At 39.1% G+C, this 27822-nt stretch overlaps 1 protein-coding gene across 8 annotated transcripts in view; it reads left to right on the top strand.

Annotated features, from left to right (window-relative positions):
• LOC118418107 (tricalbin-3-like) overlaps positions 1 to 27499 on the top strand; it is a 100433-nt gene extending 72934 nt beyond the window's left edge. For 2 of the 8 annotated variants that reach the window (XM_035823940.1, XM_035823971.1), the window contains 18 exons: positions 8929 to 9018; positions 10959 to 11085; positions 13811 to 13896; positions 15179 to 15217; positions 15924 to 15966; positions 16171 to 16233; positions 17289 to 17428; positions 21152 to 21238; positions 21626 to 21706; positions 22321 to 22512; positions 23273 to 23475; positions 23683 to 23778; positions 24322 to 24416; positions 25061 to 25160; positions 25762 to 25858; positions 26401 to 26518; positions 26742 to 26780; positions 27162 to 27499. In XM_035823940.1, coding sequence (XP_035679833.1) covers positions 8929 to 9018; positions 10959 to 11085; positions 13811 to 13896; positions 15179 to 15217; positions 15924 to 15966; positions 16171 to 16233; positions 17289 to 17428; positions 21152 to 21238; positions 21626 to 21706; positions 22321 to 22512; positions 23273 to 23475; positions 23683 to 23778; positions 24322 to 24416; positions 25061 to 25160; positions 25762 to 25858; positions 26401 to 26518; positions 26742 to 26780; positions 27162 to 27364 — 1899 coding nt within the window. In that variant the 3' untranslated portion in view covers positions 27365 to 27499. Of the gene's footprint in view, positions 1 to 8928; positions 9019 to 10958; positions 11086 to 13810; positions 13897 to 14428; positions 14438 to 15178; positions 15218 to 15923; positions 15967 to 16170; positions 16234 to 17288; positions 17429 to 21151; positions 21239 to 21625; positions 21707 to 22320; positions 22513 to 23272; positions 23476 to 23682; positions 23779 to 24321; positions 24417 to 25060; positions 25161 to 25761; positions 25859 to 26400; positions 26519 to 26741; positions 26781 to 27161 lie in introns of all 8 variants that reach the window. The other 6 variants (XM_035823948.1, XM_035823978.1, XM_035823956.1 and 3 more) reach the window with 6 other exon arrangements.
• Positions 27500 to 27822: the final 323 nt, after the last annotated feature.

Here is a 27822-nt window from a genome sequence, read left to right as displayed (position 1 = left end):
GATCTCACCAACTTGATCGGGCTCAACACTTTTGGACTACCTACTAATGGCAACCTCAGAATTTGGAAAAATGGGAAATTAGGCAGTGCTGTGCACAGCACTATAGCCAGACAACTTCTCACTTTATGCTTTTTTAAAGCTTGGATCCAGGTTACATCCAGGTACGTGGGGTCATACTTTGTGGCGTCACTGAGGAAAGTGAACGTTTTCAGACATGAATCTGATATTTCAGCCACGTTTCTGAATCATAAAATCTTTTATTTTTCTGGCAGCCAAATCTTGATATATATTTGGGATGATCAGGGGATCCAGAGGAAACTTAGTGGCAATATTAAGAAACATGATGTGTTTGAAGGCATTTGAAAGTCCATGAAGGAATGCAGCTTCAGTAAGACAGTCTAACATGGTCTGGTTTGTCACCTTATAGCCTGAGTGGTTAGTGTGTTAGGTTCGTGAGCTGGTGGGCCCGGGTTAAAATCCTGGGAGCCAGGAGACTACTACTTGCCTCTTGTGTTTCAAAAGTGCAAGATTGTGAAAGACCTTGCACTTCTGTGTCAGTGGGAAAGATGGCCTCAAGCCGACTTCTTCCAAGCCAATCCTCACGATGTGGTTCAGCATGTGAGAAGGCGTGTTAACCTTTACTGCCTCCTCAAGACAATTAAGATTCATTGTTTGACATTGCCTGGGCCAGACCCTATAGAAGAATATCATACATCCAACATCTGCCGAAACTTTACCCAGCAGACGTGCTTTAGGCGTTTTTGTCAAACTTCCTATTTTGCACTTTTTTTTTCGCGCAAATGGACAGGAGGAACACAGTACAAATTAAAAGCCAAACAAAAAGTTGAAAAATGCCTAAACTGTAGCCCAACCTCTGCTTGGAGAGTAACCGGCGTGACACAGAGATTCTATCTTTCATACTCTCCAAGCAGAGGTTCAGCTCCAGCTGTTTTTGATGTGTTAAAGGCCTTGGCCAGCAGACATGAAGGAAACGGTACAATATTAAAATAGAAAAACTTGACAAAAATGCCTAAAAGCATGCAAGAAGGTTGAAAACAACCTCCTTGAAGCATGTTAAAAACAGCCGAGAGCCAAACCTCTGCTTGGAGAGCAATCTTTCCATGTGCCACTTTTTGTTGGCTCTATGCAAATCAAGACAATTCACACCTTGTTCATATCCACAAAGTCGGGTCTGGTACCATGAATGCTGACCGAAGGGGGTCTGATAGACACCAACTGACCAAGCAGTTGTTAATCTGTGCTGGTTGAAAAGACACAGCTTAAACTTTAAAGGGCTTGTTGGCAAGTGACAGATGGATATTGCTAGTGTTTCCACTATGGCTTAGAACCATGCCTTTTTTTGGCTTGTTGACCCTCCTTTTAGGTGATTTTGTCAGGCCAGAGAGAAAAATCCTCAAGTAATTATTGTTATGCAGGTTCAAACAAGGTCAGCTTTTGTCCTTAATACAATTGCAAAGGATACATGTGCAATTATCAAGTATCCCACAGGGACTGTCCAAGAACCCCAGGTGGTGACTTTCTTCCTAACACGTGTCTTGCTCAGAGATAAGTCCTGGGCTTCAGTCAGCACAACGAGGGTTTATCTACTCTCCGAGCAGAGGTTAGGCTCCGTCTGTTTTTTGACGTTTCACTTTAGTCGTTTTTATTGAGCTTTCTATTTTGTCATGTTTCTTGAAGTACGCCAGCCAAACAATACAAGATACAATACAAAATAGAAAGCCCAATAAAAATGACTAAAAAAAAAACGTTAAAAAAACAGCCGGAGCCAAACCTCTGCTTGTACTAAGTTGTAGAGTGGCTTTATCATGACAACCTTCCTTACTTGGTCAGTGGTATTTCAGAATGACAGAAAACTGAAAATTTACTTTTGGGATGGATTACCTCTGATGTAACGTCCTTGATGTAGAATATTAAAAAAGAGACATTTTGATTTACGATAATTATCTAAGTCTGGCACTCCCTCCCAAACCAATCAATGTTCAAACCAAACTGGCCGGCCCAGCGTAAGTCAGAAAACAGTAACTGTATGTAATAATGATTAGCTTGTTGTACAGCACTCAGAGCACTGTCCTTTTCAACACATCCCTACAAGTAATCTCCACGCGTGGCCAATTTACTCCTCTGCCGGCTAAACTCCTTCCCCTAGCTTATGTGCTGTCTTATGCCATGCAGGATCTGCTTGGAGATAACCCTACGTGTAGAGCCTCCTCTATATCTAGGGCAGGGCCTAGGGTGACAACCCTTCCATGGCAAACTCACTCGAGTCACTTCCCTGGCATTTACAAAGTAATAGGGAGTTTGGCAACTTTGAAACTAGCATAGCAGTCCCACAACTAGAAGGACCAGCTTTTATTTTCGAGCACTCGGGTCTGATTTTATCATGGTCATTACTGACAGAAGGGGGTCTGATAGCCAGCAGCAGTTGTTTACTTTTAACACAGCTTGAAGGGCAAACTGGCAGCAAGGCACAGCTGGATTGAAAAGGCACAGAGGTGCTGACTTCATTCCTAAACCTCCTTGGTTTGAGCAGTCTATTAGCTAAAGTGGACATATTTTTAAGCTCTTTAAAAGGACCATCAAATTTTCACAAAACTTTAAGAAACATTGTTCATAGTTTAGCCCTAAATTGAAGACAACCTTACCCTACTGGTTTAACCATTTTAAATTCAAATATTAGTGTTATAGTGAACTTTATATATAGGTTTCTGAAATTCTGTAATTCTTCTGAAATTTCTTCTATTAATAATGGACCTCTGAGTTCCAGAGTTCGAATCTCTTTGAAAATTGAAGGCCTTTTATCCTCAGCACTACAAGTTACAGGTAGCCTGGACCTGGATTATTGCTAATTGTTAATTGGACACCAGCATCATTTGCATATCTTTAGAACAATAGCTGACCTAACTTTGAACCCGCATTACAATAGCGCATACTTACTTGAATTTTCAACTAGAGGAAGCAAGCTCCTGGCTTATGTTACAAGGCCCAATTTTAGATTATGAAATATTCTCTGGAACAAACTTGCCAATGAAGCATAACAACTTCATGGCATTCCATCCCATTTATACTCAAGTGTTAATATCTTATGATGATCAAAAGATGACCAACCAGATCAAGGAGGTTGAAAAGAGGGACCAGAATGAGATCAAACAAATCTCAGGTTGCTGACCAAGGACCTTTCATCCTTGGCCACGTTGGTACTGTATTTCAATGCATGCATGAAAGGAGCATTCAAACAGAGGAGTTCATTTAATGAAAACACCACAGCCGTGTAAGCACAACATAGGCTGTTAAACATGTCATGGCCAACTGACTCATACTTTGTGTGTAACTTTAATTTGTGAGTTATCTATACGAAGATGAATCAATTATTTTATTTTGTTGGTCTTTTGCAACCTTTTCTGTATAATTTCTACCCCTCGAGCCGCCTCTATAATTCCCACTTCCGCACCTCCTACCCTCCTATATATAACTGGCATTTGCAACAGGCCAAGAATAAATGCAGGACTATCAAATAGTAGCACATTGACTATGATTCAGAAGGAAAGTTTCTGATGAGAGAATTTTACTTACCAGAGTTAGAGAACAGTTTTTCCCTTGTAATGTAATGTACCAACTCAGATAAACTTTTATGCTTATCTATCCTGAGGTTTCTGCAATATTAAGATCAGGTCAGTCAATTCCTTATAACATCCTTGCTCAGAACTTGTTTAAAAACTCCCTTGTAGTCTGGAAGGCATATACTAGTATGAGATCATTAACTATACTTCTCACCCAATTGAGACTGTCTTTCACTTCTCTGATGACCTGAATTACAAATTAGTACATGCATTGTACTTGCTAGTTTACACCAGTAGATAATCATGGCTTCTTTAGAGATGGGCAGGAAAGGGCAGGAGAGGTTATTATGACACCTATACATGAGCCTCTTGATGAATCTTACAGCATTTACCTCAGGAGTTATGGATGAGGAAAGGGCCATACATACAACAGAGGCCTACAACTAGGTGGTATGTCTGTGGTCATACAATTTCTTCTGTGTGTAAAAAGGACATACAATAGATCCTGGGTAAATGTATGACCGTCCAGCCTCGTGTAAAATAGCCGCTGTCATGGGCACCCCCCTTTCAGTTTCAGAAGGATTGCATGATGGCTGATGGTTACATTACAGCTTATGTGCCAGAAGGGAACACATTTGTTGAAACCAAGTTCTAGTTGCCTCTTCTCATGCAGGCATTGTTATGGCCGGTGTGGGAATTCCTATCAGAAAATTCTTCTTGGCTTAAGTTTTATATTGAAAATGTTAGCACTTGACAAAATGGCAAAAGTAGACTTGTAAACTTCAACTGAAGTTTACAAGTCTACTTTTATATTTATAAAAAGTTTATATATTGAAGGCAGTATACATGTAATTATGGGGAGGGCACCCTAACATGCCAGGCTTTTTCATGCCCTTGAAGTTTAGTTGCCAGAGAGTTGTCAAGTTCAGAATGCGATTCAATGAATTCTTAACACATTCATCCATGGAACATACTTGGATAAAAAAATGGATTTATCTTGTTCATGCCCTGCGGATACAAGGCCCTCTATTATGTATGAATATATTTCACTATATATTCACAGTCAGGTCTGATAAACAACTAATGCAATAGGCACAGTTTAACAGTTTCAAAACAAATGAAAAAAATCAAATTGATAAGAACTCCTTAGTGTTATTGCTTTAGATATGAATTATAAGGTCATTTCTGCAGGAATTCCTGCAGAAATTCCTGCAGAAAACATTCTTCCTGCAGGAATTTACCTTTGTCCTGCAGGAAATTTCTGCAGGAATTCCTGCAGGAAAAAGTTTTTCCTGCAGGAATTCCTGCAGGAAAAACGCTTCCTGCAGGAATTCCTGCAGGACTTCCTGCAGGAAGAAAATTTTCAAAATGAATATTCATGAAAGTTACTATCATATTTCACAACTGTACATCATACTTGTCAATCATATGTAAAGACTTTTCACCAAGTGCTTTTATATTGAAAATATAAGCCCATTTCAAAATGGGAAAAGTGGAATTCCAAAGTTATTGTGGAGCCTCTTTAATGTCTATCTACATTTTGTATTTTGGAAAGATTCATAACATCTATTTACACCCGTCTACTACATATTATATATATGGGTAATGTTAAACTCGGGATGATTGCATGTTCAAGAGAGCATGAGTAGAGTAGAGTAGCCATTCTCTGGACTGATGACATTACATGTTCAGTTACTGTAACAATTTAACACCCTGTTGGGTTGGAAAAAGAATTATAAAACTAGAAAGGCCGACATTTGCTTAAGAGCAAATACAGCATATTTCAGCCATACCCCTTCCCACGCAACATTGGACTGTTCCAAATCACCCCTGCGCAAAAATGGAACATCCTCTTAACAGTACATTATCCCCCAAAGTGGACTGGTATTGTGAATTGATTCCAGGTAAAAACAGAGCTTGCTTCTATTTTTCAGAAAATGACAATAATCACACCTTCCATTCAGAAAATTTTCATCATGACTGAAAATTGTTGAATGACTTCATGTAATGTCATTAACAATTTTCAGTACGATAACTAGGTGTAAGTTTAAAAAAGTATAAGCTCCTTGTGATGTGGGTACACTTATTATTGCAGTGAACTTTTTTTATTCAAGAAGGGCATACGATTTAATAATTATCAAGCAGGTGCAGGTACTGTAGGAGCGTTTGTTTTCTTCAAGCTGTAAAACTGTTAAACTGTTTTACTTTGTATGCAATCAGCCATCGAGCCTATTCTTATTTTAGTTTAACAACTTCCTGCCAGACCCGGAAGATACGATTGAACCTTGTTCGAGGATTTATTTTCGTCTGTCTGGTCAGTCTGTTCATACCCTGGCGCTGAGAGTGTTTTATTGGACTGAAGCTCTGGCAGTTTAAAGTTACTTACAATTTAAATGTTCAAAGTTTATGTCAAACAACAACAGCACTAGGAAATGTGGCCACTATAGACAGGTGGTCACTATAGAGAAAATGCTGATCTATTGACTAGGAGCCATACGTTACACATGATTTCAGTACACTGATCTTTACTCATATAAACAATGCACAGGTAAGCCAATTGTTTAGATGTACAATTAAGTTCAAATAATTCTGAAGAGAAATATTGATGAGAAAATAATCATTCTCGCCACTGTCTAACTTATAATTACGTATCAAAACTAAACGCAGATTTTCTAACTAACGCACCTTTCGCCGACTTCATCAAAGGACCGCCGGCTATCAATCAAACACGGCTGTTGATTAGACTTAGAGTTTCAAACAGTCATGTGCTGTGTGCCAGTTGACAGCGAACTTCATGCTACGTGATGTTTTACATTGCTTGGACCTTCTTTCCTACAGCGGTGCTTCTACAAAATATTTAGACTGTAACACTGAGTCCCACATGTTTTATAGAATAGAATTTGACGCAGAACAGCGTTTTTTGCTGGGTATTTTTCTTGAAACATGTCCGTGGGAATATCAGCGAGGCGGCGACGTAGGGATACCAGACCGTCAACAAAAGTCGCACGGCGGCTAACGGCGCAGCGAAGATACTAGCGCTATAAATAAGCGCTTCAACTAAGGATGGCAACCCGTACAATATTTTTGTATACTGTTGAGCTAAGTAAAGTTTGTTGTTTATGAGGTTTTAGTTGTCTTTGAAGCTTTGACCCGAAATATTTTAAAGTCAAACTGCTGAAGAGAAGTAATTGACTGCTATGATTATCGTAGATATGGCCCTAAAAAAACTGATAAAAGAAGCCTTCTCAATAGTCTAAAATGCAAGAGCTTCCGGGGGGGGGCTTCTCCCACCTGGGTCCCCCCCACAGTGGCCCTGCCCCTGGACCCCGCCAGGGACATTTGGCGGCCCCCGGACCCCTGTCCGACGCTTTGAAAAAATCCTGGCGAGAAGTCTGTACGGCCTGAGTCTTCAAGTTAACGTATTGTGTGGTCCCGCTTATGAATATTAATTAGCCTTCGCTTTCCTCTTCGCTGATTGGCTGAACCATTAATTGAATTAACTCTTCCTGCCGGCTAGACGCAGGTGCAGATGTCGGCTCTGTGGGGTGAACGTCCGAAAGGTCATGGCATGGAGAACGAAAGAAAACCAATTTCCCCTAAAAAAGTGCTGTAATTAAGCCTTTTACAGTACTTTATGCCAAAAATTTTAATTGGATCATTTTACCAACTATCTTATGCCTATCTATACCAAATGTTACTCATACCAGGGTACAGGGGTGCAAAAATATACCGTTATAAGACCGTCAACAACAGTCGCACAGAGCTAACAGCGCAGCGAAAATACCATCGCTAGCGTTTCAACTTCGGATAACAAGTTATAAGTACTGTTGAACTCAGTAACGTTAAAGTTTGTTTTTAGTTGCCTTTGACGGTTTGACCTGAAATAGTGTTACGCTAAACTCCTGAAGAGAAGTTAAGTGACTGCTGCGATTATCATAGATATGCCCCTAAGAACTGATACAATATAAAGCCTTCTGAATAGTGCGAGAGCCTTAGGCGGGCTTCGCTCCCCCTGGCGGGAACACTGCTATATACGGGATCATGAGGCCCCGCTTATGAATATTAATTAGCCTTTGGCCTCCTCTTCGCTGATTGGCTAGGTCTTTGATTCAATTAACTCTCCGGCTGACGCGCACAGATGTGGCTCTCTGCGGGGTCACGGAAGGTCACGTCAGGAGGCCAAAAGAAAACAAATTTCCCCTCAGAAAAGTGCCAAAATTAATCATTTTAAAGTCGTTTATGTCAAAAATGTTACTTGAATCTTGTTACCAAGTATCTAATGCCTATCTATACCAAATTTCAGGTCATTTTATTGTAATACCAGGGTACAGGAGCCAAAAGTGTCCTTTTTTGGTCAAAAATTGGCCAAAAATCGCAAAAATAAGCATTTTGTTGCACTGTACACCAAAAGTGTTATTGAATTTACATGAAGGGATTATCAAGGCACATCTGTGTCAAATTTCAGCTCATTCGGTTGCAATACCAAGGTACAGGAGCCAAAAGTGTCCTTTTTTGGTCAAAAATTGGTCAAAAAATCGCAAAAATGAGCATTTTGTTGTACTGTACACCAAAAGTGTTATTGAATCTATATGAGGGCATTATCAAGGCACATCTCTGTCAAATTTCAGCTCATTTGGTTGGAATACCAGGGTACAGGGGCCAAAAGTGTCCTTTTTTGGTCAAAAATTGGTCAAAAAATCACAAAAATAAGCATTTTGTTGTACTGTACACCAAAAGTGTTATCGAATTTATATGGGGGCATTATCAAGGCACATCTCTGTCGAATTTCAGCTCATTTGGTTGTAATACCAGGGTACAGGGGCCAAAATATACAGTTTTGGTCTAAAATTGACCAAAAAATCTCAATAAAATCATTTTAGAGGCAGATATGAAAAAACTGAGAAAAAAGCATCAAGGTATTGGCCCACTCTAGCCCTGTGCCAAATTTCAGGTCATTCGGTCCAGGAACGGCGGAGATGAATCACTTTGAAGATTTGACAGGAGAAAGAAAGAAAGAAAGAAAGAAAGAAACATTACGAATACAATATATTTCACCATACTATGTATGGCTGAAATATAACTATGCAGCATATTAACATCACCTAGTTACACGTACAATAAATTGTAGTACGTACAAATGTGATATAAGAACCCAGTACCTGTAGAGTGATGTATTTGTGTAATACTACACATGGCAGTGACTTTACAATGGCATCCAGCCATTTGACCTGAGATGCCCTTCAAAGCAATGACCAGTCATTCCAACATCACAGACTTTCAAATCTTTCTCATTTTGCTTGGACCTTGTGGTTATCCGTTGAAGTCCGTGTAATCAAAACATCTTCCATAGATCACGTTGTCCTTCCTGGTATATGACTGGGACGGAAGGAAGTTCTGCAATGACGACTTCTTGGGATCGTGCAGCCTATCTCTGGCCCAGGTCAGTAACAAAGAACCCTTTCTTTTATTTGACATTTATTCTAGGCAATGTTGATTTTATCATATGGATGACAACTGTGCGTGCATCAATTTTTGACTGTTTAAAAAAAATATTTCAACCATACTGTAAAACGTACAAAGCAGCTGTAAAATGAGAAAGTATGTGCTGTGTATTGCAGAAAAATGTCGGTAAACAGATACTTATGTCACAGAATGCCAAATAAAGTCATTTCAAAAGTTAAAGAAGAAAATTTTAATGCGAAAGAACAAATGTAAAAAGATTAATACTATTATTTGGTATACCATACTCTGTATGCTGTGACCACTTAGATTCCACAATGAAGGACAACTTTTGGGACATGCTTTTTGTTTTATTTGCACGCATCAGTTTAAGGGGTGCCCAGAGGATGTCATCCATATCAAATCAACATGGCCTTATGTTATGCCCTTTGTTTAAAAAAATGTCATACACACACATAAGAAACTGGAAGAAACTTACAGTCGTCTGAGAATTACAGAATACAAAGTTGAACCTACATAGTATGTTAACATGAAAAATGATAACACTGCCATTGTACAGTAGCTTAAGGTTTCTGTGAAGCTGTGCGATAAAGATTGCCAAGGGGACGAGGCAACTGGTGAGATTTTGCCTTCTGATTCAACCACCATTATCTGTGTGTCTGATTAGATAAAGAAGCCTCTAGGAACAAAAGATGTTCTAATGGCATGTGTCTCAAAAATCTATGACACAGCTGGTTTAGGGATTTAGATTTTTGTACCAGATAAGTCAAAAATCTGATCTTAAATTGACTTCCTGTCAGCCAGGTGAAGCTTTGATTATAGATGAACAAATCTACATTTTGTGCTTGAGGGCAACTTGATTTCTTCCTGACCTATTTTGGCTAAGACTCTGATGAACAGAAAATGATCCAACAAAAGCCTTATTGGCTGATGTTATCATTTGTCACTCACACACACTCACTTTCTGCTAGAAACTGCACTTTTTATTGAGTAGCAACTTGTAGAAAGTAGAAGGAATCTGCCGGGAAAATAGCTTAAAGGATGGTGTCATTGAAAATTCCTTTATTTCCACTGGAATAGATGAGAAAACAGGTACCCTAGAGGCTTGTACACCTGTAATGCTCACCTTAAATGACCCCTATGGGTACATTTGGTTGGTAGAAGTAAATTGACTGTAAAATGAAGCAATCAGGTCCACAGGTCTACAAATCAACAAGTCTACTTATATTGATAGTCAACCTTTCAATCTTTACTAGACAGTATGTCTAACACAACATGTGTGAATCATAATTTTCCCTTTTTAGTTCATCTGTCAAATGGATATAGTTTTCAATTCAGAGTCCCTTCTTTAGTTTTCAGTCAATCTTTCTACAGATAGTTCCAAATTGAATAGGCTGCCATTGCTAATATTTGATAAAAGAGACTTTTTCCACCTTTTCTATTGGGAGTATTAGTCCAAGCTCTTCAGACCAGTAGCAGTTCTAATTTTGATTTAAAGAAATTATTCCTGAAGCATTGTCAAATTTTACAGCACACGTAATCCATCCAGTGGTTAGCGACCCTCCTAGGGACAAAGAGCTGTTGTCGCTCACTTGGCATGCATTCTATGACAAAGGGCTGCAATCCTTAGGATGGCAGGTTAAGCCATGGTCTACTAAAAATGAGCCATGGGGATTTCCTTGGTACAATATTAATGAGACTGTAAATATTCTGTCTCAACCAGTGAAAGAGCAGCTCTAAACTAGTTAAGTCACTTTGAAATTCACTTTTCATAGGTTGTTCCTTTGGGAGCGGTCACATACATATACGTTGTGAGATCATTGTACAGCTATGCATGTGTCCTACAAATTTTACAAATGATATGATGATTGCACAACATATGTGACCATGTTTATATTGATGTTTTGTGCCCCCATGCAGGCCCCATCCTGCACCCTGAGGAAGGTGATGCCCCTGGGGTACGGGGTGGGGGACAGGGTGGCGGATATGGGCTCCATCACTGTGTCTGTGGTCTTCAGGCCGGTGGGATCTGTCGCAAAGTGTGTCGGTAAGTTAACTTCCTATCTGAGAAATTGTTACGTAATATACATAATCAGATTCAGTTGTGTTGAAATAGACTTGCATGTATCAAATCATATGTGAAACAAAATACATGTACATTGACATTTACGGCATTGCACTTATGATGTAATGCTTTTTCATTGTTTTTAAAAACACTGGCTAAGTAGGGACATGGTTCGACAAACAGTGGTTTCTAATTGCGATATCTTTGATATATCCCAGCTTTAAGCCACCCACCGTTGACTTGATATCCCTAAATACCTCGTTTTTAACAACAACGAATGTAGGTAACGTGCGGATTAGGGTTACATGTAAAAATGTAGATTGAGTTGTGATGTGATTTGATGTGGACATATATTCAAGATCTGCAAAGATTGAACTTAGCAAACACAACTTCAGGCAAAACACTGGTACAGTAGCAATACTACTCTTACTATAAATGTCTGTCTGGCATATCAATAAGGAAAATGTTTTATTAGTACCATTACAGCTGGCATATGGTTCTCAACTTAACGACTAAAATGAATTTATTGATTCTGAAGCTGTAACAATACAATAGCTGAATATTAGAATTCTCTTGGGCTGAAAATTAATTTTAGGTCATAAGAAAACATCTGGTACAATATGTAGTACACCTTTGTCAGTCAATAGTTTTACATAAAGTTTCTTCAATTTTCCACTGAAATGAATAGCTATGGATTGCTCGCTGGGCACAAAATCCAATTTCTTTGTGGCTGACAGCGTAACTTGTACTTCAAAGAACTGCTCTTTAGCTTGAATGCTTGATAGTTTTCCCCTCCACAAACTCAGCAAAGTACTGAGTGAGAAGAATAAATCTTGTAGCGTGACACGACTTTTGAGCCATTCCATGCAATGATTGCCCTTCCGCTGGCAAGTTTTACGCTCATCAGATCTTGATGGTCCCGTAAACGGCTATTTCTGGCACCCCATTGCACACCCATTTACTATTTGGAGCCCCAAATGTGTTCTCGTTCAATTTCTTTTATGTACAAAACTAATCTTACAGCATACACACGAAAGAAACGTGGGCACAAACATTATGAAAGTACTTTAAGTGGAGGTCGCAATCAGTTTTCATTAAGAAGGAAAGGTTAACAAGAGATTTATACACAAAGGGAAGCCTTGTAAATTGCTTCCCCAGAGGAAATGTGTTAACCATATAGATCAGTCTTGTTAATGGTCTATTAAGGGGCATTGGTGATACAACATGTTAAGAGCTGACAAAAAGCTGGTTAGATGCAATTACTGAAAGGGTATTGAAGGACATAAGGTTGAATGTCAAGTACATGTTGGTTAGGTGAATATACTTCTTTCATTGGTAAAACAACATTTCTTGTCGATATTCAGAACTACTTAAGCGATAAGAGGTCATAGGATTGTTATGTTATTTTCTATTTAAGATGTTATGGAGCATATTCTAGTTTAGATCTGAAACACGTTATCTAGGCTGGTTCAAATTCGAAATTGGACATTCGAACAGCTACACTACTATTGTGTGCCACTCTATCAGGCAATCATGTATTCTGTTTATATACTGAGTTTTAAACTAATTCTGTAATTAAGCTTTTAAATTAGTTTTTTTGCAAAATTGTAAGTGTGATCATGTTATACCCGGTATATGCACAAGCATAATTCAGGTAATTGAGGCTGCCTGCAAGGCCTTGTACATAGTGTATATGTTTCCTGAATAAACCAATCATCATCATTCAAGTTCAGAATTCCTGTAGGACAATACTGTAAGTGCCTTGACGAAAAATGAAGTGTCTAGTTTTAAGCTGCAGTGACATACTATGCATTTATGAAAATTCTGGTGGTTGTAAGTTTGCAGTAAAGGGTTCACCCGTAAACATAAAACTACTGCAAACATTTCTAGAAATACTGTATTTCCATTTTGAAACTTTTATAGTTGTCTATTCACTGTGTGGTCTTTCTGAAATCACTGTACAACCAGCCGGTACATTTGTCTGCTGTGATGTTAGCTTATTTCCTTGGAAGATTGTGCCGTAACCTGCACTGTTTCAGATGACCCTGTATAGTGAGAACTAATTTTATCACCAATGTGCAGTTTTATGGCATGATATGCAGTTCTTCTGTGACTTTATCATGTCTCTTTTACACAAGAACTTTCTAACTGGTCTGCTCCAACCAAATGTAGTAATTCAGCTTGTAAATGATAGTATTACATGTTACAGGATTGTTTCACACAATGCTCAGGCCCATGATTGGAAAGGCTATTACAGTACATCTGTTGGGGTGACTTTACATGGAGGAGATAATCTTGCTGCTCTGATGAGCCCATTACGTGGAAACTGCTACTCTTACTGCATATTGTAATTGTGTAAATCCCTCCCTAAGGCTCTCCCAATGTCATTGCTTCTTGGGATCTGTGTCCTACAGACTGCAATAAGACATTTTTTAATCAGTTGTGGAGCAGTAGTTGTTGTAGCTTCATCACTACTTTTGCAGCCTGAGGGCTGAATTACTGTCTTGGCATTGCAATATATGACTGTTGATGATGAAAATAGCATGATAGATCAATATCCAAACAAGCAATTTTTCAAAAATAAAATCTACACAATAGATGAATTTTTAGACAAGCTAGTTTTTTAAAAAAGAAATCAGTTTTCTTTAATTTTGTTTGGTCAGAATAATTTTTAGAGCTAATGGTTCTATTTTTGTCTTTCTTTCAGACCGTCTGACACAGCGAGAGAGTGAGTCAGACATAGAGAATGCTGGCAGCTTTAACAAACAGAAAAGACGATTCATGGCATCCATGGTAAGATGTACATCTAAATGCACATACTAGTACCTACTGATAATGCAATCTTACCCAGCCTCCTGCAGTCAGACTGTCTGCTCAAGCAGTGCCTATCTGACTACTGCTTCCTTGTGTAATGCCCTTCATTTGCTTCATTTGTTCCTCTAGATATTTATCATCCCCCTTTGTTGAACGCATACAGTCAATAACAGCATGAATATTCTTGAGCAAGCAATTCTCTATTTACTTTGTCATAAAAGTTAACAAGGATAGCACACACTTTAAATTTAGGCCAAGTCCTCTTCTGCTATGATTGTGATTATGAAAGATGTTTTGCGCATTGCTTTAAAATCATCAGAATTTCTTTGGTTTATAATAATTGTGGATCTTAAAGTACACATGTATGAGGACCTGATATTGTTTAGCAAAGGAATACATTTGTTTTAATTGTGAAATTAGGTTAGTAATATGGTTACTTGAACCTTTTTTTCTCGCTTTTGCCCCTCCTGCTTATGATAAACTGCATCTCCCGCCTGCACCTGGACGTCAGCTGTCTTTGGTAATCCAATCAACTTGTCACATAACTCGCTTACCCCTGATACCACAGGTCGACTAACACCCCTTCACATACCACTGGAGCCAGTACACAGAGGTTGTCTGTTTAGATATCATTTGGAAGTTGTGGTAGTTACAAGAACAATGTCTTCAGCACCAAGGACAGGGAAACCAAAAACAATAGGTTGTGTCTGCAGTGACAAAGAAATCTTTGTTATTTTGCAACAATATCCACGGGAAGGTGTGGTTTTTACACCAATAGTTTCAGCACCAAGGAGAGAGATATAGAAAACAGTAGGAAAGAAAAACATTATTCAGCTGGTGTGAAAGAAATCTAACAATATTTTGTTTTTCAAAACAATTTCGGAACTTTTAGTCGTTTTGAAACATTCGAAGGTCGTCACACCAATTATTTCAGCACCAAGGAGAGAGATAAAGGAGAAGGAAGGAAAAGAAAAGAAAAAATAATATTTATGTAGTGTAGAAGAAATCTAACAATACGTTGTTTTTTAAAACAATATCAGAAAATTTTAATATATGTATATCGAATTATAGCGTGTTCCAGCATACACATACACAAGCAAATGCAACCAAAATCTATACCTCCATTTTCCATGGAGGTAACAAGTACAGACAACCACTTACATAGTGCTCTAGTGGTATGTGCAGGACGAAATGTACACAATCATGTTGTTCTCATGACGACGTGGTATGCCTTGTATTGTTTTCTGTGACTGTATGTTAGCTACCTTGCCAAGCTGGGAGTAAGCTTGAAACCAAGAAGGTACATTCTCTCTCTGTCCTTACTAACACTTTCCCCTCTGTACCTTTCCTTGGCTGTACTTTTCTATCATGCTCTTTCTGATATTTTCTTAATTTGATACCAATTATAGATCCTTGGTATAGCTGTGTAGCAATGTTTCTTTATTGTTTTATTTGCTAATGCATCATTTTTTTCTTCACGCACAGTCGCTTTCTCTCACTTTCTTTCACCTTGTTACACCTGACAACACACTGATGTCAAGATGACTTGCAAATGCATGAAATCCCCCTGTACATATCAGCGCTTGCTGTTGTGCCACCTTCAATATGACAAATCCTTACTTAAGCTGCTTGCAAGGAAATGTGTATCTCAACTCATTTACATTCATAGATGTTTCAGCATTGCCCTTGTACTTTATCCATAAATTGCCTTTAAAATGCATATGGTACAATTGGACTCACTGGCCGAAAAATTCAATCTTTGAGCATACCGTAAAGCATGCGTAAAGATTGCATATTTTTCAATAAAAGGCAATCTTTATGGCTGCTTTATTAAAACTGTCAGGTGTGGGTACAAAAAATATATGTTTTACTCACCCTAGATATAATCTGTTGGTGCTATAATCCTAGCAACTTCAAAACTACAAAGTTAAGAAAAGAAACAACACAGTATTGGAAACATTATGAACAGTACATGTTTACTGATAAACTCTGACTTTATTTTACAGTCAAAGTTTAAGCAACCAGATGCACTCTCAGGGGTAAGTCAAGGTAAGTATCACTTTTTACAACTTTTGATACTTTTTATGATTTCACTTAAAATACTAGTATCAAGAAGAGTAACTTATGTATGTAGTGAATTGTACCTTGTATTGTGCAAAACTTTGGGGTTTTATTATCAACTCAGTTTAGAATGACTGAAATGTTTGCAACTGCTGTAAGTATATTCTTTGCTGTCCTTTTTCAATCTACCAGGCCATGGACTGATGGAATTGAACATTCTGAAGGGGAAAGACTTGGAGGCCAAAGACATGAATGGTAGGTTAGCCTATATCTGTTGATATCAAGTTGACGGTCGAAGATTTCAAACTGCAATTTTTCAAAATACATTAGGTGTATTGTAGTTTGAAATTGTGTATGCACTATCCGTCAACCTGATATACCTAAATGCCCTGTTAATAAAAAATAATGGATGTAGGTTACCCCCACAAATTAAGGAGAACTAGTATTAATTTTTTTCTAAGGATACTAGTCAAAAGTTTGATAATCTCAGCTGATACTGGATAGACCCAGATGGAAAGACAAAGTCATGACCTTGTGTCTCTCCAGGGACGAAGAAGCTAAGTAACTAAATGCAGTACTGAAGAGCCATCTCGAGAGTTGTGTTGGAATTACACACGGACAGCTGCATTCAAATCATAGCAGAGCATTTCATCTAGGTTATAAAAGAAGAAATGGAGACTATATGTTAGTTTTCAATTGGAGTTTCTGATGTCAACAACATCAGTGGTTCAGCACCAAGGAAAGATGAAAGGGAATTCCATATGTATGGACCACAGTCTGGACCGTATTTCAAATGTTGAATTATGTAATAGAGTCAAGCAAATGATTTGTTCATATGAAGACCTACTAGCTAACCACAGCAAAGAAAAGAAAACGGAAGTGTTACGAACACAGATAATATTCATTTGAGGCTGGCCAAAACTATCCAGGGAACTGTCCAGGGAAGAATAATGGGGTAGACAATGGATAAAGATGTGAGGATAATGTCAGGGAATGGACAGGCATGACACTAAGTGAATCATTAAGAAAGAAAAACAAGAAGGATTAAGAAAACTAGAGATCTTCTGTGGTAGCTGTCTTAACTGACACTGACTTTACGTGGATCCACAATTAACTTGACATTTCTCTTAACTGTCAAAGGGGTAGGCAAAATGAGATAAGAGGACCTACATTCAAAGCAAAACGTTTGACAAAACTAGTTGAGAGGAACTACACTCAAAGCAAGACGTTCAAGTAAAATCTTGATTATAACATGGGAGATTGCATATTATTTCAATTATTGCATGCTTCTGTTTCGTCATGTTGAACAGGTCTGAGTGATCCGTTCTGTGAAGTCAGGATCAAGAACGACCTTCTCTTCAAGTCAACGGTGATCAAGAAGAGTCTGAACCCAGTTTGGGACGAGTCTGTCACCATCAACATGCCTGCACAGAACGAGACACTGGACATTGTGAGTTTTGGGAGCTACATATACACTCGGCACAAAAAGTTTGGAATATCAACTTTGGTATGTCATATTTCCATTATTTATGCATCAATTTCAATGTGTTATATATCAATAGAAAGCATGTGTGATTTTCTTTCCTATGGTATCAAACTTATTATGATTGTAAACACATGAAACGAGCACAAGGCCTGCTTACGTGCGTGGGTCACGAAAAAAAAGTGCCCAAATTCCCCTACTTCTGTTCAACACTGCATCATCCTGTTGATATTGGCGCGTGTGTCACTGGTTCAATCAATCCTCTTTTCACCTCACATTTGGTATACGGAACAAACAAGGTTTTAGTACACTTGAGTAGAGTTCATCTGCCCTTTCGATAGTCGGATGGCAGAATCAAAGCGTGGATGCGGCAAGGAGAACCGCACGCTGACTAGGCAAGAGTAACTTTCGGCATTTGGTGGTGGAGGCAGCGTCATGGTGTGGGGCGGTATTAACCACCATAGGAAAAACAAGACTCGTCATCATTCCAGGCAAATTAATGTGGTGACATATAGGGACACCATTCTCCATCCAGGAGCAACATTCTACCTCTTCAATATTGGACCAAATACCATTCTGCAAGATTACAACAGTCAACACCAGTCCACAGAGAGCAAGGACCATTGGATGCTGGAATAGCCTTCCTACAGCTTATGGCTAGCACTCGATTGATCACCTCTTGCCATGGTTCAGATTTTTTGCTTGAATAAAGAGTAATTATAGTAGCTTTGATTGACATGTCCTGTTTATTCAACTTGCCTTCATTCACAAGTCAATACTGACGGAAGAAAATGAGCAGAATGGAGTGATTGACTTCAGTAGAGTAATTTTGGCACTTTATCTTTAGGACCCCCTGTACGTAAGCGGGCCTAGTCCTCGTTCCATGAATTTACACTCATAAAATACTCCACTCAGATATGTTAAAAAGAAACTTGGATGTTCTGTATACCAAACATTAGGTGATAGAAGGATTGATTGAATCATTGTCACCCGCGGTCATAACAACAGTTGAACCGGACGATACAGTTTTAAACAGAAACGGGGGAATTTGGGCACTTTTTTTTCGTGAACCACTCACGTTAGCAGGCCTAGTGTATGTTCCATGAGTTAACAATGATAATGAGTTTGATACCATTGGAAAGAAAATCATGCAAGCTTTCTATAGATATATAATATATTGAAATTGATGCAGAAACAACATAAATATGATCAACCGAAGTTGATATTTCAAACTTTTTGTGCTGAGTGTAGAATACAACACGGTGTATTCCGTATCACCCAAGGTCCCAGCCCAACCCGCGGGAGGGCTGGGACCGAGGGTGATGCGGAATACACCGTGTTGTATTATATTTATGTCATACCCACCTGAGAAAACCCCTGTTTTGATGCAAAATGTGCCAGAAGTTGAACAAATTTGGTGCCCTCGAACAAAAAGTGTTGCAACAGCAATGTTCCAACGTCCAAATCAGGTATTCGAACTTTCTATGGCGCCGCACTCGGCTCACTTGAAACAGTTCGATTTATTGGAGCCCGTGTAATACGCCTTTTGAACCTCTGCGATGCGGAAGTTATGGCCCCATCCAAAACACCCGTATCGAACGTTTTCGCGTCACAGGTATGGCATGAATAGTATTATATGTTTTACTCAATATAGATGTTACTCAAGAAACTGGATAAGTTTTGAAAATGTCCAGATGTTTCAGACAGCATCTGTTGTCTTTTTTCAATGACTAAACAGAGTCTTAAGTTCAAGAGGTCATCATTATGACATCATCATTTCAAAAGATATATAAACAGAACAGAGATTTGATATGCCAATACCATGGAGACAATTATAAGATGGTCCAATTTTTGTCTATAAAGACAGTTTTTTTCACGAGAAGCTGAAATCAGCCTGCAGTCTTAACAGTAGAGGTAAAGGTCCAAAAAGAAGTAACAAATTGATTAAAGTCTTAATTATCATATAAAAACATAGTCCTATTAAATCCATACACTTATATTTTTACGCATGACATTATATGTTATTTACAAAAACAATCTATGTCCTTTCATTTGATTCATGTTAGTTTTTGCAAATGTTTTTTTTTAATATTTTCTAAGCCTTAGTGCTACTTTCAGACAAAACTATGAAGTGGCTTTGGAGAGGTTTGGATATAATGAATGAAAATGAATGATATGCATGTCATACATCATCATAGCTACATTGTATATGTATATATTGCAGGGTTGTAGCCAGCACCTGTCCTTCAGTCCTTTGAAGGAATTTTGCAGCTGGGGACTGAAAAAAGTTTTCCCCATTCCGTCCCCTGGGACAGACAAAAATTGATATGTAAAGATACAAAAAAACTGAAACCCATGTGTTCTTCTTCACCAAAACAGATGCCATTGAACAGTTTAGTCTACAAGCAAAATTTGCACCTCAAAATGCAGGAAATAGTGTTTCAGAGGGTCTTGATTTAAAAATTTTCTGGGACCCAGACCCCCTAGAAATGACGCGCAACGCCATGCCATGCCTTTGTTGCTCGATAGGATTCCCATTCAAAATCAAGGGGACTGAAAATGATTTCACGCTGGCTACAACCCTGATATACTGTTTATATCAATACCATCACATAGAATCAATATTTGATGGTTAGAAAGATGTGCACTCCAAAAACTCCTTGAAGGATAATCCCATTGTTCCTTTCAAGTTTAACATGTAATGTTCCGGCTGTACTCCCGGTAGTCACTTATTGAATCTCCTGTGACTATGATGTATGATGTGAACTTTGGTTACAGCCAGTGGAAAATTCTATACAGCTTGTGACCTTTCCTAAAATGTCAGAACATAATCGGTGCTTACCGTCTGTTTGAGCAGGAACCCACCCTTGATGATCCAAAGGTCAAGAATTTGACATGTTCTACATGTTTTACGTGTTACTTAGGCCACAAAAAGGTATATGTTATGAATGACATCTGTGTATCGATTTTCACCTGATTTTGAGAAATATATGAAAATGGAAAAATATGTTGTATGGGAGCCATGGTTGTGTTGAAACTTTAAGATTGATAGCTTTGAGTGTAGTTGCCAACTTGATAAGTTGTACTGGGCTGCCACATCAGTGAACCATTGGTGCACGCGCGCTTTATGAATACTGACTAAAATATCTTATGACCATGATGCAGGTTTTATTCCAAGTTACGTTTATGTATTTTTTACCTATCTCCTAAGTTTGCAGTAGCCTGGGTGCCACTGGCTAGTAGTTCACTCTGCTACCCATCTGACAAATTAAGGAATGGGATCTAGAGCACTCATTTGATGACAACTGGCCCTCACACAAGTGGATGGAGGGCGTATGGGGTGTTGGAACACCTGTTTGAATGAGCGCTTGAACCCATTTCTTAATTCGCTCATGTGTAGCGACCAATCAGTGCCCTTGTCCAAACTTTGGACAATTCCTGATGGAATATCAGAGAAGCGACCGTGTATAGTGTATAATAAAAGTCAGAGCGAGAAGTGATTCTATGCAGTGTACATGTATAAGAAAAGTTGGAGCAAAAAGCGATTGTATGTAGTGTATAATTAACGTCTGAGCAAACTACTATCCAGATGGTACCCAGGCTAAGTTTGCAGAAGATGTCATCTATAAACTCATTTGCAGTGACCATACTTGAAAAGTGTTGACGTTACCTTTATCTCTCCCTGCACAGACGGTGTGGGACAGAGATCCATTCTTTATGAAGGAGTTCATGGGCTCCATGTCATTCACTCAGGAGGACATCCAGAGACTTTCTAAGGTGGGTGGTTAGCATGGCATTGGATGGACAGGTGGCTAGGCTGGCAGACACAAGACTAAAAAGTCACAGGTTCCATTCCAGGCTAAGCATTGTGCCCTTGAGAAAGGCACTTTGCACTTCGTTTCTCATTCAAAATCTAGCACTGAAAACAACATCGTATTGCATCATTTTGCACTGAGCATAGATTCTTTGCATAATATACCTGAAGCCTAAAGAAACATTCCACTTATCTTTTTATCATAATTTGAGACCATAGGTAACTTTTTCAAATATTTCAGGTACAGACACAGTAGACATCCGTATACAAGTTTTGTTGAAAAACAGAAATATTGAACCTGTTTCATCAGAAGGAAAAAAGGAACTTAAATTTATATTGTATCTCACCAGGAGGGCCCTACATGGTTTGAACTACAGAGAATAAAGCAGGGCTCTATTCAACTCATGTTTAAGGTCATCTACAACCCTGAGGTAAGCTTTTATTAGCATCTTACACATGCCATTCTTCTGGTATTCTTCACAGAAAAGTTTGATACATGGATCTCGCTGGCCTATACTAAATTGCACCAGGCATTCACAAAGTGGCACAAACAGATGTTAATCTGCACCACTCAGGACAACTTGTTGACCAAACATCAAATGGAAACCGCAACAAATTCTAACTGTCACATTTTAGATAACACACTGAGAATGAGGTGGTTCATAGTTTGAAGGTGTCCAGGTATTGATGACAGTTGACTTTGCCACTGATTATTGATATATACAAGCAGTTCACCAGACTGATTGCCTGGAGCCCTTGGAATCTTTCTGCTCTCCATGGTACTGAAATGCCATCTAGCAGTTGCTGTAAAAAGTGCAGTTTCATGTATGTTCTGGGACAGTGCTTTTTCACAAACATAACTCTTGCACAGCACATTGTGACCTAGGTGGTCAACGGTTTAAAGGTTTCTAGGTATTGTTGACAGTTGACTTAACCATTGATAGTTCATAGATACAAGCAATTTACCAGCCAGGCTCATTGCAAGAGCACTGTGTATGAATATCACATTCCAGTGCTATTTTTCACAAACATAACTCTTGCACAGCAGGCCACACTAGAGGTGGAAGCCATGAGCAGTGAGGGACTGGACATGGTCCCAGGGGAGTTGGTAGAGGAGGATGAGGAAGTGTTTGAGGAGAACAGTGACAGCAGACGCTCCAGCCAGAGCTCCACTGTCCACCAAACAGCCAAATCTCCCATCAAGGAGGGACCATGCCAGCTGGAATCTGTTGCAGAGGTAAACTTTCTGCTCTCCATGGTACTGAAATGCCATCTAGCAGTTGCTGTGAAAAGTGCAGTTTCATACTAATGTCTACATTGGACATATGCCTTTGGTCATACATGAAACCTGCATGGTACTGAAGTGCCACCTAGCAGTTTGGTTGAAAACTGCAGTTGAATATCAATACTCTTTATAGATATATAGTATAATTTAGTCATAAATCATACACAAAGCTTAATGCTCTTAATGGTACTGAAGTGCCCTCTAGCAGTTTGAATAAGAATTACCATCTGGAACTAATGCTGGTTTCAGTGGTGTCATAAACTGTATGCAAAGCATAGTGGCATAGATAGTGCTGAAATGCAATCTACCAGTCAATAAAAGTACAGTACAGTCTACACTGTTTTCTAAGTGAATAATCATGCACAAAACTTGCTGATTTCCATTGGTCTGACAAACTTTCTAGCATTTTGAGGACAATTTGAAACAACTTGCTGCTTTCCATGGTGCTGAAATGCCATCTAATGGTTAAAGCAAAAACTGCAGGGCAAACTAGATGTATGGTCAATTGTATCATGTGCAGAATAGCTTTGTGATTCTCTTGGGCATTTGTGTGTCTCTTGTGCATTTGTGCTTCTTTTGTTTAGAGTTAGTGCTGAAATGGGCATTTCAAAGTGACATATGGCAAAGGCTACGAAAAACACTGAAAATGACAGACAAAGTCAAGTGACAACTATATTACACTGAAGTACTGCTACCCTTTTTTGCCTCTTAGTCCTCCCAGTCAGAGTCTGAAGCTCCACCTGAGAGGCCCAGAGTGGAGAGGTTCTCGTCCCTGACAGGGATGTTCAGGAAAAAGAGCCTTCCTCGCATGAACGTCCTGAACACGACAGACGGGCCGACACCCAACAAGAAGTTTCCTGGGTTCCGCTTGAGAAAAAGGAGTAAGAGTTTCCAGAACCTAGTTGTGGATACAAAGTAAGTAGTCTACAGCATGTGAAAGTTAATTCTGTCATGTTAGAATATGCTCACACAAAACATTTCAGGTGCACCTAAATGTTTGCATTTAAAAATGCTTGACAAGCATTGACATGTTTATTTTGTTTTTAATTAGTAAACCTATTTTATCACTAATACCCTAAGGAAGAAATGTATAAGAGATAAATCATTTACTGTTCATTTCAGGCACATGCCCAGCATTCTGACAAAGACTGATAAAAAGGGGGAAAGAAAGACTGTAACATTGAAAGAAATCTCAGAACTGAGCTCTCACATGTACATGTAAGTCATTGTCTTAGGACGTCACCCAAACTAGAAGCTGATATTGAAAGCGTCACTTTTTTAGTTTCTTTTTTATTTGATATTATGCTTGTGGCTTGAAATAATTTTGCATAACACCTTTGTTCATTCAAAATTGGGACTTTGCACCTAATGTTTGACTGTGGGCACACCAGGGAACCTAAAGGTTTATGTAAAGTTATATAACTTGTAAACTTAAAAGGTACTTTTGTGCACTACTACCAGTAGTATGCAGCATATTTGTGAAATCAATTGTCAGAAAATATGATACAATCTTTGTGGTATTTCTTGACTGTTGAACATTTTGAAAGTTAGGTATAGGATTTCAGATACAATCTCTGAAGAGAGTCAGTAAGTAATTAGGTGTTGCTGACATCCTACTTCAGTGTTGTGCACCTAAAAAATTTTCTGTGCAACTAAATTTTTAGTTCAAGTGCACCAGTGCACGTATTCCAAAAGATAAATCTGGAGCCTGTATGTTTGAGCATGTTTTGTCAAAGCTGTTTCCCCCGTGTTGTTGTACAGTAATCCACGACCACCTCTCCATCTGTCCTCTTCCTTTGTGAATGTCTCCAGGGAAACCACCAGTGCCAATGGAACAGCCAGCCCCATCCCACCAGGTGGGTTTGTTTGTTTGTTTGTTCTTCGTAATCAGTAAACTGCCTGTTAGCAGAACACACCAGTTTTTGTTTTTGTTTTGTATACAGTAGGTACAAGCTGCAAAAGACCAGAGCAGCACCATCACCCACAAACAGTAATGAACGCCTGATGATCTGACATGAACTAGAATACTCAGCCACAAGTGAATGCCATCAATGATGGTTCCAAACAGTTGATCCTGAAAGTACTCTGAGATGTGAGATATGCTCTCCATGGTGCTGAAATGCCATCTAGCAGTTGGTGTGAAAAGTGCAGCCTAAAGTTAATGTCTCAATTGGACATGTGTTTGATCATACATGTTTATGATACCTGCATGGTACTGAAGTGCTATCTAGCTAGCTGTACACAAAGTTTTCTGCTCTCCATGGTACTGAAATTCCATCTAGCAGTTTGAGTAGAAATTGCAGTCTGAAACCAATTATTGTTTTGGTGCTGTAATATGTAAAAAGTGGTGGTATAACAATCTACACTTTGTTACATTTTAGTCAAAGTTTCATAAACCTGTGCAAAGACAGTTTTTCTTACCTAACCGTGAACTCTATTCAACACTCCATATGTCTCACTACTTTTTTTTAAAACATTGACTACTACTCTTTAATCTCAGTGTGGAGGTACTACAACGTGAACGGTGCAGTGCTCAGGGCAAGGGGACTCAGGGGAGACATGCTGAAAAAAGAGCTGTACTGTAGGCTACACTTTGTAAGGTAAGGCAAGTCGAATGGTCACAGTTGTCATAGTTTTGACTAGATGAATTTATGATAGAGCAAGAAGAACAATTGCCATTGCATCACTTTGTAATGCAGGTTGCCCATTGGATGGCTCCAAGTCATGCTATAAAATTATACCAACTTTACAGATTTGTACTGATTGCAATTGCACTGCCCAGCATTTGGGTATGAAGACAATGTATCAGTCAATGTCACTCTCTCAGTGTCAGTACAAGTCTTGACGTAATTAGAAATTCCAGTATTTCAACTGAATCAAAAACAAATGTAAAAATCAAGATTAAAACTTCATAAAAATAAAGAGATTTGAAGTGATAGAGGGATGTTCACCATCTTGTAGCAATTTTGTAAAAAATTGCAAATTCAGACCAATTGGTGCAAAAAAATGGCACTGATTCGCATCAATTTTCAGATGCCTAGCGCTACTTGGTGCAGTCCAATATGAGATACATAGTAAAAGTTAAACTGTTTAGGTAGAGTACACAGACTGAGTAATATTATGATGTGAGACTTTACTACAGTTAGAAGATCGACCATGTCACCAAAAGATGCTCACCTGCTGGTTTGTTCCCATCCACAGTTTTAATGCCAAAGGGCGGAGCTTCAAGGCACAGCAGATCTGCAAAACAGAAAAAGTCAAGGCTTCCCCTGCTCCGTACTTTGATGTCACATTTCAGGTAGGACTGTACCTGTATCCTTCATGACCACAAAATGTTAACCATTATGATGTTACAGATATTGTTTTGTTTCAAATCCTTATTAATAAATGCTTCTTTGCTGCCTATTTTGTTTTACCATGTTACTTTCATTTTGTCATATGGGGTCGGGTATGGGCTTGTTGAACAAGCCAGTAGCTGCATTAACACCATCAGCAAATTGTACTTACCGGGCAACAGATGTTATGGAAGACAGAGAATATCTTGGATGGAGTGTGTAAGAAAGGACACTAAACCGTTAGTAATGCGGAGTGAAGTTGAATGTTGCCCATCCTTGTGTTGGGGACATCTGCAGCATTGTACATAATTCTATATATTCAAATACTGGATACTACTAAAGTCAATTACTACTACTACTTTCATCCAGTTGTGCCCACTATTGTTTCGTGACATAAGTAATTTTGTAGTCTCTTTCAGTCTAGTTCTGCTTCTCTCTGTTTGCAGTACTCATGTGCAGTGTGCAATGATGCAGTGTAGAAACAAACTGATGTCTGTGTTTCCAGGTGCCGGCAGATCTGACAGGTGCAGTGAACGGCAGCTGTATTCTACAGATGGACGTCAAGAACATCGACAAACAGGTGGTGACCAGGGGGTCTGCATCTATCCATGAGATCCTTGGAGGTTAGCAGGGCAAATTTGCTTCATAGTAATGAATGTACATGTTTCTCAATGCAGAGGATTTTGAAACAAAACAATTGTGAGTCTTGATTTAACAACTAGAAGTAGCAGTCTGAAGTGATGATATTAGGTAAAATAGCACCATTGACATGTACCATTATAGTCACTGAGGGTACCAACTTTGAAAAATCTGCTGACTGTTTCTTTGTTCCTGTTTGTCTCACAGACTCTAGAGATGTCCGCAAGTGGCTGAAAATGGACGATGGTAAGTATGTGTCTTAGTGTATGTGTACTACACTAAGTATAGGTTTTGGTTCACTGCTGATGTAGCATAACAAAGGTTGTGGTCCACAAATTGTTTTTTTTTTTTAAATACATGAATGCGATAAGTCACTTCATGTTTAAACTAGAGTTATGCTGGTATTCTACACAAACACACAAACACACACACACACACACACACACACACACACACACACACTTGTCCCTCGGATGATTTTTCCATTTGATACAAGCATGAAAAATTATGTCTATTGTGACCAGCTGTCCACATAGACCAGATTTTATTATCCCCTGAGTCGTCTTCTTTAACTGTTTTGACTTTATCCTGAGTGTATAACTTTTGTTCCATGTTTGGTTGCTGTAGATGCAGAGGTAGAGATCCAGCTGTACAGCAGTCACCACACCAGTACCGCCGACCCCCCGGAGGTACGACCATCCACGCCCACCCGCTCCCTCAGCAGTCCCAGCATGCAAAGGCTCAGCATCTCTGGACAGTCACCAGACCTACTAGCAGTGCCCCCTAGCGGTAGTACAGTGCCAAACAGCCCAGCCAAGCCTACAAGCTGAAACTCTACAGGGAGACCTGTATATTAGTCTCTGCCAGACTGACTACGCTGGCTATTATAGGGAGAAAAATTTACCAGGGAAGTTTTGCTACCAGAGGAGCTGGTCGGCCATGCAGGGGAAACATGAACCTAAGCGTGGCCAATTTCCAGATTTTTTGGCTGAATTCTATGGTCACTGCTCCTTCATAGGAAGGTCTGGTGGAGGCTACCTGTCTATGACTGTAGTATACGTAGATGCCAACATCATTGGAAGTGTTGACTGTTGTAAGGGGAAGCATTTGTGGATATAACATCTTTTAGAAATGCTTTTACTGCTCTTTTTGAAATAGAAATTGAGTAGACACCAGCAGTAACAGACAAAACTTTGTCTTTGCCTGCGTGCCATTGTAGCTAGCTTGTAGTTGGTTTAGGGAGAGTATGGGAGCCCTGGTAAACTAGCTAGGATGACACCCAGACTAG

Source organism: Branchiostoma floridae, chromosome 1 (assembly GCF_000003815.2).
Source record: "Branchiostoma floridae strain S238N-H82 chromosome 1, Bfl_VNyyK, whole genome shotgun sequence".
Lineage (NCBI taxonomy): Eukaryota > Metazoa > Chordata > Leptocardii > Amphioxiformes > Branchiostomatidae > Branchiostoma > Branchiostoma floridae.
This window is presented reverse-complemented; position numbering and strand designations above follow the sequence as displayed.